Raw genomic sequence first — 18,845 nt, 5'->3', positions numbered from 1 at the left:
CATATATTGTAGCTTTCATTACAGAGTTAACATTTGAGTTTTTTATACGCTATAGTTTCTCTCAAAATCCTCTACCTCATTATTAAATTCTGGGAACACGTCAGTCATGACTATCTTAAAATCTGTTTTTAATAATTTCCAAATTTGGATATTCTGTGGGTTTCTTTCTTTTTATTATTTTTTAAATAAAATTTATTGTATATATTTGAGTTTTACAACGTGAAGCAAATTCACCCATCATCTCACACAATTACTGTGAGTTTATTTCTAGTGTCTGTGTTTTATTTTCTGTCTTCGTTTTTGATCAGATGTTATTTTCTTGTAGGCCTTGTTGTTTTGGATGGACATTATACATAAAAAATATTCAAAATCTATTTGAAATTCTAGACAATGTGATCTTCTTTCAGAGAGGATTTGCTTTTACTTCGTGCAGGCTCTAGGCTAAGAACAATTCTGCCTAACTCATTTAGGGTTCAGTATGACTGTAGACATTGTGAGTATTGGTCTGTTTCCTGTTCATTCACACTGCTAGGATGAATTTTGGTATTTCAACCAGAAGTTGGTTTATTTTATTCCTTACCAAGACTCATTCTGTTAAGTGTCTCTAAACTCCAGTTGCATGTCCCTAGGTTTTACAGACTCTGAGAAACTCTATTCAATTTCTTAGTCTCTTGGCAAATTATCTAGAGGAATTTGTTACTAAATTTGTTACTAAGTGAGTCAAGAAAAGTGACTCACTTTTCTTGGCTTATTTCTGTACTATGCCCCGCAAATTATTGCTGCCTCAGTTGCTATCAACAAGTTTCAGTTGCTGAGACTTGGGCATTGTGCACACTAGGCAAGTGCTCTACCACTTGAACCACACAGCCAGACCTTTTGTTTTTGAGATAGGGTCTCACTACCTGTTTGCCTGGGATGGTTTCAAAATTATGGTCCTCCTGTCTCTGCCTCCCAAACAGGTTTGTTTAAAAAAAAATTTCTCCTTCTTTTCTGAATGATTTCAGTGAATAGGTTGGTCCAAGACATCCTAGTCAGCCATTGGTAGTAGAATCTTTTGGTCCAATTATTTTCCTTCACTTGGAGTGGCCAGATTATCTTGCCAATCCTCATCTCTGCCCCTTCACCTGCCAAGAGGACAACACTTCTGCTTGATCTTTCCCTTTTGATCCTACTTCCAGGTAGCCTGGTGGTCTGGAAGACCAAAGGCCTGCTCCTGGGGACGCAGCATCTCCCATTTTCCAGCTGCTAGGAGGGCTGGTCTGAGAGCATCGTGGAGAGCGTCAGAAACTATGACCTGGGGTTTATATAAAGATATTTGTAATAGAGTCTTTCTGATTTCTAAGACTATAATGGTCTGTGTATTTTTTGCAAAGTAATATGTATGGTGTATGAGCACATTTTTATTGCTAAATATGCTGTTTATGGAACCCATGAGAGAATGGTCCCGAGAGGGGACGTTGGGGTCACTGTCCAGGCTCACAAGCCCCACATCCCTTCCTCTCTTGCTGCCTGTGCACACCTTTGCAGTCTTGTCCCAGCACACTGACAGGGTTTCTGGGAAGCTGGCCTTCCCTGATAAATCAGGGTGCAACACTGACTCTGGTCATGAAAATTTCATTTATCTTTTGAAAAAACTTGGAATCAAACACATGTATCTACTTAGGACCCTCCCTTGTCTACTTCAAAGGCACTTTTCATCAGACTCCATTCTTATCCCCATTTCTCCTCTACTCACCACTGGAAGGAAAAGTAGGAGGTTGGTAGAGACTGAGGCTGGTCACCCAGAGAAAATCGAATATCTGGTGTCTGGATATTTCTGAGCAGCTCTTATTCTGTACATGAATGTTGGGGGCACATATCTAAGACAGGTAATCTAATACAGAGAATAAAGTGAAAATCAGTGTGAACAGAAAGCCCAAGAAATTGTTCAGTGTCTACAATTAAGGCAACATTCATGAAAAAGAAAGCTTTTTACCTGGATCATCACACAGGCAACTCCAATGATGATAACCCAGGCATGTGTGTGTGTGTGTGTGTGTGTGTGTGTGTGTATTCATGTGGGAGAAAAGAACACTTAGCAAGTACATGCACTGTGTAGGTAAGACAAAAGTGGAAACAAATCTGTGTGTTGTTCAGTAATATGGCAAGCAAGGCATTTCCAGGGGGTTATTTTGGTTCCTGAGTGGAGTCAGTTCAAACAATATTTACTTCAGACAGCCTTGGGCAATGCACATCCTACCCCTCGGACAACCTCAAATCTGGAAAGACACAAGGATGGCCTCTGATTCAGAGGCTCCTCATAATAGACACATGGAATCTTGCCATGGGAGAGTAGAAAGAAATCATGGGGGGTCCTCTCACCCACCCCCTTACTTTCCAGATGATGCAGTACAGGGCCAGAGAGTGAGGTCTCAAGGGTGCACAGAGGAAGGCTTGGAAATCAGCCTCCTAATTTCTGGTGACCTCATCAGGCTCTCCTTAGCAGCAGTTAAAAAAATAAAGGATGGATCATAATAAAAGCCTAAGGAAGTTTTCCAAATCCCCAAATCATAAATAAAATTCTTTGACATATAAAACTCCATATCCATGGTTAGACCTGTCACTGGCATCAGAAGTCATGAGGACATTTCTTTCTCAAGTGAGCAGATGGGGGGAATAGAATGGACCACACACCTGCCATTTTCAACCTTTGTCCCTTCTCGGCATTCCATCACACTTCTATGTGTGAGGACACCTAATAGTGTGAGGCAGAAGCCAAGAGAACTGGGAACATCTTCTTCTAGTCTCTTGGCAGCTACAGTTGTGGAAACTGTGCTTGACCTTGGCCATTTAGATGCTCTTCTCTGGGACTTTGAGTCTGAAAGAGTGATACACAGATGATACCATGGTCGCAGAGTGGCAGCTGTGAGTACTGCTGCAGTTGATGCCAGGAGTGACCTTCTAGCAAGAAAGCCACTGGTTTTGTGGATGCCCTGCCTCTTTCAGTCATGACTGGTTTTCTGAGGCTGGCTCTGTGACTTCCTGCCAGTCTGAAGAGTTGCAGTGTCCTTTAAATAAGTCCCATTCTGTGATGTCTTGCACACAGTCTTCACTCAGACAGTGGGAGGAAAATGAAGAGTCTACACAAGCTCCAGCATGAAGAGCTCCATCCAGCTCTTCACTATGCTTGTCTCACTACAAAGATCAGAGAGACACTTGTCTTTGATGTCCAAATAAAGTTGGAGGCACTAATTAAATTTCACCAGTGTTTGCAGCCTTGCCCCCAGGAAAGGAATTTTAAAGGTCAGAACATCTCAGTGTCTAGCTGGTCACCTAGTGAAGCTTGCAGAAACCTGTCTGTAAGGCACAGGTCCTCTTCTGTCATCCTTGGAGTGATCAGCTCCAAAGTGAGCACTACTCACACTAGGAAGGAGCCCATCTTTAGGCTGGGGAATGTAGAGTGAAGCTGACAGTGACATGACAGAGGGACTTCAGCCATCCCTGCCTGTGTCATTTCTACTGGATATAGGCTGCTTTGTAGGGACACCAGAGTTGTGGTAGAAACTCAGCCAGAGGGGACAGTACAAGGTTGGAGGTCCCACTGGGGAGAGAACAAGTCAATATTCGGATGTCTGCCACTCTGTGGGCACTTCCACCTGCAGCTGTGGCCTTGCCCTTTGGTTTCCCTCCTCTGCTCTGGCCCCAGAGGAGCCAGAAACTGGTTGGGGCACATGAGAACTAGGTGCAGAGTGGACAAGTCTCAGCTCCTGTCTCTACAGCATGTGCCTGAGCCCACTTCAGGCCTGGACTGTGCGGAGAGGGGAAACATGGGGATGGCTGAAGTGGAAGGGCACTTTGATATCACACAGGGCTGGACTGCTAAGATGACTCAAAATAGGACTTTTCTTATACTTTACCACCACTTGAAAGGTATGGAATCCTCTACAAATGTAAAGAGTTGGAGAAGGAAGATCCAGTAGGGTGGAGACGCAGGGAAGAGATGGGGAGGATGACTTCTGGTTGGCTGTGGCTCCTTCACTAATACACTGGGAAGCAGAAAAGCAAATTCCTGCCCCCTCCCCCAGCCAGCCTGCCACAGCCTCTGCCATTTCTTCTCAGAACTCAAGGGGTCACCAAGGCTCAGTCCCAGTCTCAGTCAGGACCTGGGCAAGATTACCAAAAAGGTCCACACATTCACCATTGTAGCCCAGGCTGACCTTGAACTTGTGACATTCCTACCTCAGCATCCCAAGTGCTGGGATTACAGTTAAGGGCCACTGTAAATATTTAAGTGTGTTAGTCAAGCCAACAAGCTATTTGTGAAGCTATTCTGGCCTTCCACCTTGTAGTCAGACCTTCAGAAAGACCTAGAATGCCAGGCTCTGGTTGAAATCCTCAAGCTTCTTCCAGTTGTGGGCCAGAGGGGCATGGCAGGACAGAGCCAGCCTGTGGCCTTAGTCCTCAGTCACTTTCTTCTCTGCCACCTGGCTCTGTCAGTTCTGTGAGAGACCTTGCCTGTGAACACCTCTTTCTCTACCCCCAAGCTCTGCCTGTCCTCCCCAACACAGTCACTGCTATCCCTTGTGCAGGGGTGAGGATTCCAATCCATGAGGCCTGGCAGTCAGCTCTGTCCTCCCCCTCCTCTTCCTTCCCTTTCTTTCTTCTTCCTTTCCCATTTTAAGAATAAAAGGAAAAAGGCAAGGAAGACACATGACACAATTTCTCTAAACGCCATTGATGGATGGGAGAGAAGGAAACCACAGGGAAGAGGACTTCCCGAGTGCAGAGGGTCGGGGTTCCAGTGCTCTGACTCGGATCTCTCCGTGCCCATCTGCAAGACCCCCAGGGCTAAGGCCCGTGCAGAGCACAGAGAGTTCTCCGAGGAGGAAGTAAAACCTATTGTCCTCCCTGGGTGTCCCATTGACATATTTTGCTGTGTCCTTTCTTTCCTCCACTTCTCCCAATTGCTGCCTCCTCAAGGACCCACTGCTTGGGACATCCCAAGCATTAGGGTGTGGGCCCAATAAGAGTAATGGGAAAATGAAAAACCCTTTAAATTACAACACCCCTGCCACCCCGCTGTGAACTGAGGTAGGAAACCCACTTTGAGGAGGGGGTTGGGCTTGGAGCTGACTTGTCCAAGAGGAAAGCCTCTGTGGCCATATCTGCTGAGGGACAGAGGGCCAGCTGGTCCCTGCCCATGCTGAGCAGAGCTCGATGTGGCGAAGGCTGTTTTGAATGTCCCCTAGGTTGGGGAGGGTAGAGCTGTGATGAACCTTTGCCAAGACCTGCAGAGGGCTGAGGTATCAAGAGGAAATGGCCAGGATGAGCTCTGTCTAAATAGACATCTGTTCCCAGTGGCCTTCTCTCCTCCTTGCAAGTTGCCCCCAACTTGCAAGGGGACAGTACGGTGCAGTGGTCAGGGAGTTGGTGGCTGTGGGTTTCAGCCTTGGATCTGCCCAGTACTCACCCTGTAGCCTTGACACTGCCATCTGCCACTTTGGGCTTACAGTCCCTCATCTAGAAAAGACTGCATAGAGTTGAGACATGTTTTGAGAATTCATTGGACTCTGCTGTTTGGAGAATTGGTGTTTATGGGTCATTCTCTCCCAAGGTGGAAGCCAGAAGCCTGCCTTTCCCGTTGGACTGTGTGGGGCCAGGTTTTTCCAACTGGATGCACCCATACTGGATGTCACATGAAGAGAGCCATGGGAGGAAGCACAGAGTGCAGGATCTATTTTCTAGGGAGAACAGCAGTACAGAGCAGGCTACAGGGACAGATTCCCGTGTTCAGGGCCTGGGATGAGCTGTGTAGAATCTGTGCCCAGCAGCAGCCACCATCAAACCTCTACTGGTACAATCTGACACCACGTGTTTTGTTCATTTCCAGGCTCTGGGTTTCCCTAGTCCATGTGGAGACAGTGCAAATTAGACAAGGGCACCCCTTCAAGATGCTTTACTGCCATCTGCTGGAAATGGTTATAATACACACATCTACTGCATACAAATCTGTCTGGGTGGTGTATTGCACCTGGCGATATTGTGCAGTATGCAGCTTGCACAACTGGTCTTGGCGGCCTTGCAAGCCTGACTTTCTGGCCTTGTGGACATTCTGTGAGAGAGTTAATTTCCTTTAATAAAGGAAATTAATAAATCCTTTAATAAATAAATTAATAAGTCCTTTAATAAAGGACTTTTCTACTTAAGCTGGCATTTGATTAGGAGACCTGATGGGGTTTACAGAAGGGATAATGATACAGTCTTCAGAGGTCTAAACACTGGATGGTCAATGGATGCCAGAGAGTTCTGACAGGGCACAAGGCACCCATGTTGCTTCATTTATTAATTTTTAGAGGAACCTGGGAAAGGGTCTGACCTGCGTTATCTTCTTTCCTCATTCCAGAAGACTACTAGTTGATTCTTTCACTTTTGTTGCCAGGGTCAGAGTTCATGGTTAAAGAGAGGAACCAGAAGGATGAAAAAAGAGTGTGATTAATAAATAATCCAGCCTGGAGACTTTCAGGGAAATGGTTTGCTGGCTCTCTGTACACTGCTGTCTCCTGTTATCACAGGGACGGAGGGATGACATCAAGGCAGTGTGTCTTTTCTTTTTTTTGCGGTACTGCAGTTTGAACTCAGGGCCTACACCTTGAGCCATTCTACCAGCTCTTTTTTTGGAATGGGTGTTTTTCAAGATAGGGTCTCACAAACTATTTGCCCAGGCTGGCTTCAAGCCGCAATCCTCCTGATTACTGCCTCTTGAGTAGGTAGGATTACAGGCGTGAGCCACCAGTGCCCGGCTCAGGCAGCACGTCTTTTGTCTGGTGATTGCGTGTGAGTGTGTGTAGGAATGGGCATAAGGGTGTGTACAAGTGTGTGACTGTGTGCAAAAGTGTGTGAGGGTTCAAGTGTAAGAGAGTGCAAGTGTGTGACCGAGGGTGAGGGCATGTGAACATATGTGAGTGTGCACGACTATGCAAGTATAGTGTGTGAACATGAGTGTGTGTGTTGAGTGTGTATATGATTGTGTGTGTGTCTGTGAATGTGAGGCCCAGTGCATGAGCGTGTGTGATTGTGTGACTGTGAATAAAAGTGTGCAGTGCATGTGAGTGCACGTGACTGAGAGTGTATGTGAGTGCGAGTGTGTGCAACACTGAGTGTACACGATTGTGAGTATGAGTGCACAAGTGTGTGTGCAAATGCGGATGAGTGTGACAACTGTGTCAGTGCTGTGTGCATCAGTGAATGTGAGCGTGGCTGTGTGTGAATGAGTTTCTGAGTATGATTGTGTGTTAATGTGGATGTGAGTGACTGTGTGATCGTGTGTGTGTGTGTGTGTGTGTATGTGTGTGTTCATCTGGCTGCAGATAAAGTGGAGTTTCGGTTTCCTGGAGTGGTTTGAGATGTTTTGTCCTTATGTGTCTGACTTTTTTTCTTTTTTTTTTGCTTTGGACCACCTGGGCACCCGGGGTCTAGAGTCCCTCAGCCCTTACCCAGCGTGGAGCAAGGAAGAAAAGGAGCCATGTATCTATCCCCAGGGAATCTTCCTTCCACCAATGTAGGGAAACCGTGGGAGGCAGTCCTCAGCCTTCAAACCCTAAAGGAGGAAACGGGTTGCTGGCTGGCTTGCAGCAACTCCACCCACCCCCAAAGTCAGTGGGAAGCTGGTAACTGCGGCTGCCCCAGGAGCCACCTGGTGGAGGGACCAGGGTCCCTGGGCTGCTGTTGCCTCCTGAGCTGCAGCTGGGGCGACGACGGCCAGCAGGGGGAGCCTGTGAGCCACCTTTGCATCCCCTGACAACGGCCATTGCCTGTTCTGCAGGTGGATTGGGACCAGACAGAAAACCCAAAAGCTCCGCAGAACCACGGGCTTCATTTGAAGAGGGGCAGGAAAGTATTGGGACCTGGGGGCAGGGAGGATGGCACAGGGGAAGTTGGAGTCACTGTTCACCAACCTCTTTGATCTCACAATCTGTCACAGGGCATCCATGCCTCTGCTGGGTGTTTGCTGGGTACACCCTTCCTCAGTGTCCCTGGCCCACCTGTGGCAGAGGGCCTATGGCAGTGAGGGCTCCCGCTCCGCTCTCACATTACCCAGTGGATCCCCAAGTCCACCCGGCACTCAGAGTGAGGGAGAACATCTCTGTGGCCTTTTTTTTTGGGTGGGGGTGTCAATGCCTTTTTTTTTTTTTAATGTGTCAATGCTTCTTGTGTGACGTCTGCCCACTCTGCAGTGAGCTGAAGGCCCTCAGGGAGGAGGATGGAAAGAGCCCTCTTGGAAGAGGCCATGCTAGAGGCCTTTGCAGGGCCAGCCTGGGGCCAGGTGGGGGCCTGAGGGGAGAGCTGCTTCACCTGTGGGTTTGTCACTCTCTTGTCACTCTTGAGGGTTCTATCTGCATCTCCTTTTCCTGACTCCCACTTGCAGGAGGGCACCAAAGGGTGGGGGAGGGGCCACGCAACCCTGGACCAAGGTAGTTTTGTGAACTTGTCCGACACTTGTTTGCCACTTGTCACTGCCCTCCCTGGCAGGCCCCCTTCCATGGTCATAGGTGAATATGTAATTCACCTTTCACAAGCCAGATGGAAGGGACTGAGGGCCAGCTGGAACGACCCTTCCTATGCAGTGATCTACTCTCTAGCATCCATGAAAGTCCATGTTGGACCCTTTCAGTGACCAAGAGCTGGCTCCTCTCCAGGACAATTCCTGGAGGTTAGGAAGTGTCTTAATTTGCCTCCTAGAATCTCTCTTATTTAGAGTTGGCCAAACTTTTGGCAAAACCTTTCCCCTATCACTCACCTTCGTAGATGCCCCAGAACTGTACATTTTTTAAATTTTTATTTTAGATGGGGGCAGTATTGGAGTTTGAATTCAGGGCTGTGCACTTGCTAGGCAGGAGCTCTACCACCTGAGCCACACCTCCAGCCTTTTATGCTTTAGGTTATTCTTCTAATAGTGTCTTGCATTTCTTCCTCCTGGGTCGAGCTTAAACTATGATCCTCCTACCTATGCCTCCTTCACAGCTGGGATGAAAGGCGTGTACCATGCCTGGCTTATTTGTTGAGAGGGGGGGTCTTGAAAACTTTTTGCCCAGGCTGACCTTGAACCATGATCCTTCTGATTTCTACCTCCCAAGTAGCTGGTATCCCAGGGCCTGTTCTATTGTGTCCCTCAAGCCTTCTCCAGGTAAGGGTGTGCTGTTTCTTTGGCTGTCCTCAGAAGCGTCATCTTCTTCACTTTCTTTACCTTTCATTCCCCAAAGATCCTTTGCTTTCAGCACCCCAACTCCTTTGGCACCGGATGGAGCAGGCCACACCTAATGAGGTTCTGTGGAATTCTCACTTGGCTGGGGCTACAAGATTTTACCCATATGATGAGCTCAGGAGCAGCCAGAAGTGAGGCTCCCTGGGCCCAGTTCCATACCCCTTCTCCATGGACACCTATATCCCCCAGTAGACATGGACCCCAGGATGAGAACCAAATGATCCCAGAATTCCTGAGCTCATGGGATCTTGTGGCCTTGTGCTCCTTCCAGTGGTGCTTGTTCTCAAGCCCTCAGCTATGACTGGGGCTTCCCATAGCTGCAGGTACAAAGGACCATTCTTATATCACTAGAGATGTGAGGTAATTTTGCCAGCAAGCAGTCCAAGACATTGTTTTTATGTTAAGACAATTCGTGAATGTTATGTAATGAATGAATTTCAAAACCACACCAGGCCCTTGCAAAGAAGCCTTACCCTACCAGAGGGTTGTCTCAGGTTAGTTCTTTTTCTTCCTTTCTTTTCTTTCTTTTTTTTTTTTTTTTTTTTTTTGGATGGGGCTTGAACTCAGGACCTACACCTTGAGCCACTCCACTAGCCCTTTTTTTGTGAAGAGGTTTTCAAGATATGGTCTTGAGAACTATCTGCCTGGACTGGCTTTGAACCATGATCCTCCTGACCCCAAGTAGCTAGGATTACAGGGGAGCTACTGGTGCTGGCCGCCTCAGGTTATTTCTTTAGACTTCAGCCCCCAGTCTGTCTATGTCCAGGCCCCTGTGGATGGAAGACTTGGGGACAGTTCCTTTATAAAAGGTCAAGAAGACGAGGACCAAGTAGAGAAGTCTGAGGACACATCGCTAGGAAGAGTTGGGATTCTAAACCTTAGATTTGTTCTTTTCCCTGTACCAAGAATTGCTACCTATTAAACGCTATTGAGCAAAAAGGGGTCCAGGATGGAAAGGGACTCTGGGTTAACCCTTGCTTATCCAGAAAATGTAGTTAAAAATAATTTTGCTTTAAAAGTCTGTGTTCTGAATGAAGCTGGTCCCATTCAGTGATGAGAATATTTCCTTCCTCCTTCAGGATCTAGTATTCTGTGTTTGGAAAGAGTCTTAGGTGACAAAAGGAACAGAAGCCCAACTTCACAGCAGGGAGGGAGAGGACGAAGGCACCATTGGACTCTGAGCCTGGGAACTGACAGATCTGGTTGTACTGTAGCAACCTTGGGACTATCCTTGGTCACACAGCACAGGCTGGACCTGTACATGCATGCTCCTGTGTGTGCATACACACACACATGCACACACACACACACACACACACACACCCCTGCTCAAGGCCCACAGGTACCTGAAAGCTTATAATCAAACAGTGTTCCACAAAGCTAAAATGTAAGAGATTGTTATGCATCGAGCTCTGGCCTCCCTACCATGCAACACCCAGAAACACCTCAAATAAAACAGGAAGGGTGAAATCACTGGGAGCCAGGGCATTAGGGCAGCACAGTTCATCTGTACTTGAACTGCTCTCCTTCACGACAGGCATGGGGCGCACGTCTGTAATCCCAGCACTCAGGAGGCTGAGGCAGCAGGATTGTGACGTCTAGTCAGTGAGACCCTGTCTCAAAAGCAAAAACCAACCAAACAAAATGCTACTATTCTTCAAAGGATTAAATAAGGGTCAAAGTTTATGCTTTGTGAAGGTGTCTTATCTTTGACATTATTTTAAAAGTATGACACCCAATAGTCTAAACCCTGTACAGCCTGGCTTGTTGCTATTCTGTGAACTTCCAGTAGTCGCATCTCACAGAAGTGCAACTCTCAATATCATTTAATCAAGTCAATTAATACTGTTTAATAAATAAGCCAGAAAATTAGCTGAGAGTTTCTCGGCAGGATGCGGCGTGCCACCAAAGTTATGGAAGATTGTCCCTTGAATCACTAAGGCAAACTTCGTTGAGTGTCATTTTACATAGAGCAATCACATAAAAAGAGTTATAAATAGAAAAAATTCCAAAGTCCTCCCACAGACAGACAGGGAAATCAGAACATCAAAAAAAAAAAAAAAAAGAAAAAAAAGGAAACAAAACAAAACACAACCAACCCTCCCCCAACCCATTTGCTTCAAGTTCTTGATCATACAGTACTTAACATCTTTGGATATTTTACAATGTCCAGCTCCAAACTGCAGCCAATAAGAAACAAAAAGAACTAACCAGTCATCTGAAAACTTGAGTTTATAAGAAGTCATTACCTTTACAAAATAAAAACAAAAGCCCAACACCACTGGATTCCACACTGTTCATTTGTTCATTTTTAAGTTTGGTTTGGTCCCAGTCCCTTGACTGATGGGGACCGTGGGTGTGTGGCTGGCAGATCCCCAGAAGCAAGCTTGAAATGAAGACAGGAATCTAAAAGGTGGCTTCCCAAGTAGATGACCGCTGAGGACCAGGTGTCTGAAGCAATTCTGCCTGGCTGGGATGGTGTCTGCTGGGACAAGGAGGCAGGGAGTCCCTTCTGGAGAGCTGTGAGAGGGACAGAGTCTGTGGTCTTCTCTGGCCTTTTTGTTGTTTTTGTGTTTGCTCAGGAAACAGCCAAGGCGATAGGAAGAGCCAAGTCTCTTGTGCCCACAGTATGAAGGTTGGACTCCAGTCCTGGGCCATCCAGGCAGAAGTGCACACCTCTCTGAACTACTGAGAAACCAAAGCAAACTCAGCAGGATGAAAGAAGAAAGGAAAGGAGAGAGCTGTCGGGGAGGCATGGATCAGCAGGGCTCTTTTCCTGCTCAGGACCTGCTACCAAACTCAGAACCAGGAGAGTTTGTGACTTCCCAACTCACAGAGCTCTTCAAACCCCCAAAAGCACCCTCCTCCCTCACCAAGCCCTGTCAAAAGAGGGGAGCCAAGCACTCCAGCCTCAGCCTCAGGGCAGGGGAACGGGGAAGTGCAGGAAGGGGGTGGAAGGTTCAGACACTGCAAAGTGGGACAGTCACCAGCAATACAAAGGCCTGGAGAAACCCCCAACACGAGAAACCAACAGATGGCCTCTGGGTGACTAGGCTAGCTCTGCTTTCAGGAATCTGAAGGGAGGTAGGCGCCAGGTGTTGAAAGCTGGCCCTGTCCCTTCCATGTTGGCCCTAGAAGACTAGAGAGGGCATGTAGATGTGGGAGTGAATGCTGACTACTGTTCCTGGGGGTCCAGACATGACAGTGGGCAGCATTTGGAGTTCCCTGAGCTGCCTGTGGGCTATGGATAGGCAAGGAAGCCCCGCCCACCTGTCTCTGTCCTCCCTGTCTAGTTTGGCCACTTTTCTTATCTACTTGAATGTCCAGGTGGAGGTGATAAAGCTAAATCCAGTAAGATCAACTGTTTTCCCAGAGACCTGGGGAGTGCAAAGCTCCTACCCTCCAAGGATTCTCTTTGGAAGAATAGGTGTAAATATGTGTTGAGGTCGGGGTGGGAAAACCTAAATTACCACCCCCTTTCTCAGCAGGATGACACAGAGGCACAGAGGATTGACCTGTCCAAGGTCATAGGACAAGTAAATTAAAAATGGGTCCAGACTCCAGCAGCATGGCTCCTGGCTCCAGGAGGCCTCCACGTCAACTGGGCATTTATTTCTCGGTGGCAGGCAGGCCGTTCTCAAAGGATCCCAGGATCTCTGGGTACTGGTAAACAGCACTCAGAGCAGTGTTGGGAAGTGGGGCTGACCAAGGTGCGTGTCCAGACCCTGGCCTCATTCTTGCTCCATGGGGCCTGCCTCTGGGCCAAGCAACTCCCCCTTTTGGCCCCACAGGACTCCAAAGTGCTTAGGGCACCCAGAACCCTGCTCTCCTCTGTGGCACAGCCCCCTGAGCGTTTCCGTCTAAGACAGAGACAACCAGGGAGAGACCTCAACTCCAGGCCGTTTGGAAAGCGATGCCCAGCTCAGACACCCGCAAAAGGGAGGTGGCTGCCTTAGGAGGCTCCTGCTTTTCATTTTCCCTTTGTTTCAAAATAAGAAGTTCAGACCCCGTGGCTGGGGCAGGACAGGCCGGGGATTGGAAGCAGGGACAGGGCTGGGGATTGGAGTTTACCAGGGCCAGCCTAGTTATTGGCTTCAGACATGGAGGCCACGTGATTGAGGCCAGCAAGCCCAGGGAGGCCGGTCAGGCCCGCGGCCCAGGGGTCGGGCAGCGGGAAGTAGGGCCGCGCTGCGGCCACGTTCTCGGCCAAGGCCAAGGCCAGGAGGCCGCCCGCGTTCCTCTCGGCTTCGAGCTGCGCGTGCCCGAACAGCTTCATCTGCGTCTCCTCGAACTGCCGCTCCAGCTCCTGCAGACTCAGGGCACCCTTGGGTGCCGCCAGGAAGTGCTTGGCAGGACTGGGGCCCGGGAGGCACACGGCCGCGCCGCCCAGGTGGCCGCCCACCTCGCCCAGCGCAGGCGGCATCACGAAGGCCGCCTTGTCTGGCGTGGGACCGCCGGGCCCAAAGAGCAGGCTGGCGGCCCTCCAGGCGGCGGGCTTGCGGCCGCGCCGGGGCCGCGCCATGCGGCAGCTCTGGCGCTTGATGTGGCGGTGCAGGTGGTCGGAGCGCGTGAAGCTCTTGTAGCAGAACTCGCACTGGTAGGGACGCACGCCCGTGTGGATGCGCATGTGGTTCTTGAGGTCGTAGTTGTGCACGAACTTGGCGTTGCAGTGAATGCACAGGTAGGGCCGCTCCCCTGTGTGCTTCCGCATGTGGATCTTCAGCTTGTCCTGCCTGCAAATGCAGAACCCGGGCGTCAGTCCCCGTGCAGAACGCGGGACTGGGGGTGGGGAACGCTTTGCTTCCCCTTCCTCCACAATCCGCCACGGCTCCCTATTGCCGTGGTGTCAGACCTCAAGAGTGGGACCCATGCTTCAACTTCTGCCTCCCCTCAAACAGATGTGGCTACTCACCTTGATTAGAGATGCAGGACAGTGTCCCGAAAGACCACTCCCTCCCCGCCACCAAAAGTCCTTTCACGCGCAAGCTCAGAGTAATGAATCTCCCACTGTTTATCAGGGGCCTGTTTCATATACTGAAAAAGAGACTTGTTGGAGAGTTATGTTCCCAGAAGTCACCATTTTGGCCCTAACCCTCCGAAGATACAGCAGCGTCTCCTGATATGGATTGCACTTTCATCTCAGTCCTTCTCCAAGTGACAGTCTTCCCTTTGGAGCCATCCTGTGCTTTTGTCCGTAGCCCCTGTCCCAACCCAGCCCCTGGACTATCGAGAACTCTCTGTCCTCTGCCCTAATCCCCAGAATCTAGGAGCCGGGCACACCTTGTTCAAGTCTCCTGCCCTGTGGTTTCTTATCCTAAACCCTGGGCTCTCTTTGTCTGCACACAATTTCAGGGTTTACAAAAGAGCCAGGTGCAACAAGAATGCAGCCTAATCTTGGGCAAAGCTCTCCAGGGTTTAAGAGTATTATTCAGAGGTAAGGCATGGTACTGGGTGGGGATCCTATGGGATCTGGGACCCCTGCTCCTGCTGCAGACCCACCGCCAGCTTGCTGGGTGATCTTAGGTAAGTTACGTAACCTCTCTGTGCAGAGCTGAACCTAGGGCCAAACATCAGTGGCCACTGTGTGATTCTTCAAGGCTGTTGGAGAGTCTGGGTTGGTGTGAGCCAGGGCCTACACCCCTCCTGGCGGTCTTGAATGGAAAATCCACCTCCTGTGGTTGTTGTCCCAAGGACTGAGTATTCAGTAATTTGGTCTAAGGAGCCTTTCAGCCTGGCTGGGGTTGAGGCAGCTGGGTGGTAGTGAGTCCTCCCAGAATTCTTCTGGAGCTTTCCCTCAACTGGCTGGAAGCCAGGATGCTTTGAGTCCCGTCTCTCCACCTCCTCTCTGCAGGTGGGACTTGGGTGGAGCCTCTGCCTATAATTTCAGGCTTGGTTTTGAGGTCAGAGCAGATGTGGAGCTCAAGTGTCCTTAAAATGACCACTTTTAAACCATGCTCAACATAACCCCTAACAGCAGGAGCCGCCCTGGCATCCCCTGGCCACTAGAGGTCTCACTGGCCCTCATTTTTAAAACAGTCCCCCGAGGGAGGGCCTGGGGCAGGAGAGCAAGGGACATTCTGTGGACACCATGATGATGGGAGTACAGAGTCAGGCCTCCCACCTGTGCTCACAAGAGGGGTGAAGGGCCCAGGAATGCTGGAAGGAGGGGAGCAGGCAGGGGGAGGAAGAGGGTGTTGCTGCCTCAACCTGGCTGGTCTCCTATGTACACCTTACTCTCCTCTCTCTCATAACCCACAGTTCCCTGCTGCAGCATCCCAGTCCCAGAAGTACCCGTGACCTGGGTGATTGGATGTTAGAGCAGGAGAGGGACTTGAGCATGCATGAGAACATTATCAGGACTTGATCCTCATTCAGAGGCTGGGGAGGGGGAGGGGGAGAGAATGTGCATTTCTAACAAGTTGTCAGATGCCACTGCTGCTGCTGGTGGCCCAGGGGCCCCACATTGAGAACCAAGGGCCTCAGTGAGTCCTTCACTTGGTGGCGAGGCCCAGTAAGGCAAACTGACCAAGCTCACCCACAGGGTGATGACAGAGCTAAGACTAGAACTCAGGCGTGGGAGGTCAGGGCCTTTTTTTCTCACCATTGCACAGTGATCTGTGATAAAATGTAAGGGTGGGGTTCACGGTGCCATTTGGACCCCTTAGCAGTGCTACTTTCATAGTCCCAAGGGATATGTCTTGGACTCTATCATTTCACTGGGACTCTCTGATGGCAACAATGCTAGGTGGCCAGCTAGGCTCACTCACTGGCTGAGGGACTTGCAAAGGGCTCTGTTCAGTCACCTGTCAGGCTTTAAATACACTGTCTCATTTCATCCTTACCACAGCCTGAGGTACATATATATTTTTAAAATCACTATTAACACATAATAGTGTTAATACTTATTCTTTGGGTGGCTCTAACACCCAAAGTACAGTGTAAATGGTAAATCTCCAAATGCCAAGAGCCTCCTATAAACACCTACTTCTTCCAGACTGCTTATTAGGGCATCTCAGAAAAAAAAAAAAATCCCATCTTGGACTGGGGTTGTGGCTCAAGTGGTAGAGCACTTGCCTAGTATTCATGAGGTCCTGAGTTCAAACCTCACCAAAACCCCTTCAAATCCCATCTTAGTAGCAGTTGACTCAAGTGTGTAAGAAGTGCTGGGAAATGCACAGATATCCTTCAGTTGAGCACCTGCTCTGGGCAGGCACACACTATCTCAGTGACCTGGAAGGTTGCTATTCAGAGGTAGGGTGTGGTGTGGGGGCAGGGCCCCTGGGGATGTGGAAGAGGGTTTCACATGGAGGACTCTCAGCCTATGAGGCTGTCTCAGAAATTGCAGAGTGGAACAATCAAAAGAGGTCAGTGCCAGAAGGGACACTGCAGCCCTGGGCAGGCTGGCTTTCCCAGGTGGAGTCATGGGAGCAGTGGGGGAGGGTGGGGAGAAAGGGCAAAGCTTGGGGCAAGCCAGTCCTGGAAAAACCATGAAGGATCCTTAGCTCAGCAGGTTTGCTAAGCACATTTAGACCTGTGTCATTAGCAGGCTTCCACCGATAGAATCCAGTGCTCCCACTTCCAAGGTGACAAGAGCAAGGAGCAGAGAGGGAACCACATTCTAAGGTCACATAGCCTCCTGATTCATGCCATTAATTTTTTATGTGAATACAACAACAAGCACATTGGTGGAGCTGAGCCTAAGCTCCAAAGAACTGGGCTGGGTTCCTGCACTGTCTGGGGCCTCACTTTCCTGATCTGTAAAATGGGGACTGGCTGTACTGTTTTGATCTCCATGTTCCCAGAGAGTTTGCATCTGGGTTAACAGGCTGATGCCAAGACTCTTGCTGGGCTTATTTTGGCTGGATGACTTCCTGTATGAAAGCTTCAATTCTTCATGTATCTGGGAGCAGAATGAATTTGGGTGAAACAGGCTTGCACTGCACCTGAATATCAAGAGCTGAGTTCTTGTTACTTCCCTGCATGAAGAGAGTTCTGGGGTCCCTCTTAGAATCTCCTGAGGATTTTCTATGTGCTAACTGACCCCTGAGCACCACTTTCAAGGCTGCTTCTCCCACTGTGGGCTATCATCAGGCTGAGCCAAGCTACCAATCCCCAGTGCCAAGGGTGGCCACACCATAGTGAGAGTGGATGCTCTGTATCCCCGGCTCTTCCTCTCTGGTGTTTGAACATTGATGTTCCCTTCTTGGGGGCCCCATCAGGAGGCCAAGCCTGTCATCCCAGCCTCACTCTTCCCTGTCCCATCTCTTCATCTCTGAGTGTACTCTTTCAAACAGCCCTGTCAGGGATATCTCCCAGTCCAGATCTCCTTCAAGGTCAAATTCAAGAGTGACCCTCCACAAACCCTGCCCTGTGCCCCCAGGTCTCAGGGTGTCATCCAGCTCCCTGACCTTACAGACTTCTGTGACTTGAATACTGCAGGTCACCTGAGGGACAAAGAGAAGCAACACAAGATAAGGCCTAGCGACAGAAGATAAGTTCAGTCCCTAGCACTGAAAAAAATCAAATGCTGAAGACAAGAGGCAGCAGCTCTCCCTGTCCCTCTATGAGTCCTGTACGTGTGAGCATTGCTCTGCCAGCAGGTCAAGTGTGAAGGGGACCTGAGCCTCTGAGTCTGCATTGTCTAAGGCCCTGCTTAGACACTCCAGGTATTCCTGGCAGATGACACCTATCTAGAGGCAGCTTGGCAACGGCTGCCTCTAGTTTCTGTGGTCCTGTTCTTTCCAGCAAGGGTCATTGTGTGTGCTATTGTCCCTCAGGCATGCAGTGCCACTGCCTGTCCCTGGATCCTAGAACCCTGCCTGTTATGAGTGTAGGCAGCAAGGAGATCCTGGAAGCACAAACTCATGGACAGGGAAGCAGAGATCCCTGAGGGATACAGAAAAGGAATGCAGACTCATGGGCACTCCTCTCAGCTAATTGTCAGCAGGGCTCAGGTGCTCACTGTGAGCCAGGCATTGTACCTGGTCTCCCTGGAGCCCATGAAGCCAGAGTTACCATCGTTCTCATAAGGAAATGAAAGCAAACAAGGATGAATAAGTTCTCACAGCTCCCTCATCTCAGGCAATATACAAATGGAGTTGGGAGACTGGGAGCAACCTTAGGGAACACCTACTTCCTCCTCAAGTTATTATATCTGGGACACAGAGGGCAGGAGACATGGGCAAGGCCACACAGCTAGGAAGAGGCAGAAGCAGGCCCTGAACCTGGCCTTTTGATGACTATTCCAGTGCTCTTTTCAAAGTGCCACCACCTACAAGAGGTGAGGAATGAACCTGCATTCATTCATTCATTTAGGATAGCACTTTCCAGCCCTCTTCCAGCCTGGGGCATGGAGGCAGTGGTACTTGCTGCAAGAAGTACCTGTACAATGCTCCTTTGTACTCTTCAAGGTGTACGATATTGAATGTAGGTAGAGTGGGTACTCATTGCTCATTTGTTGACTGACCAATGATCAGCAGGGTCAATTTCAGAACTCCCCAACTCCAATTCCCATGTCCTCATCTCTGGCTTTCGCTCGCTCCCCTTATCTGCCATCTCGCTCCATTTCCTTGCCTAGGGGATCCAGCCAAGCCCATGTGCACCC

At 49.4% G+C, this 18,845-nt stretch overlaps 1 protein-coding gene across 5 annotated transcripts in view; it reads right to left on the bottom strand.

Annotated features, from left to right (window-relative positions):
• Positions 1-11,066: 11,066 nt before the first annotated feature.
• Positions 11,067-18,845, bottom strand: part of Zbtb7c (zinc finger and BTB domain containing 7C) — a 326,604-nt gene continuing 318,825 nt past the window's right edge. For all 5 annotated transcript variants that reach the window (XM_074069857.1, XM_074069858.1, XM_020159586.2 and 2 more), the window contains one exon: positions 11,067-13,974. In XM_074069857.1, coding sequence (XP_073925958.1) covers positions 13,323-13,974 — 652 coding nt within the window. In that variant the 3' untranslated portion in view covers positions 11,067-13,322. The remainder of the gene's footprint in view (positions 13,975-18,845) is intronic.

Source organism: Castor canadensis, chromosome 4, assembly GCF_047511655.1.
Source record: "Castor canadensis chromosome 4, mCasCan1.hap1v2, whole genome shotgun sequence".
Lineage (NCBI taxonomy): Eukaryota > Metazoa > Chordata > Mammalia > Rodentia > Castoridae > Castor > Castor canadensis.
Note: the sequence above shows the minus strand (reverse complement) of the source record. Positions and strands in the feature narration are given on the sequence as shown.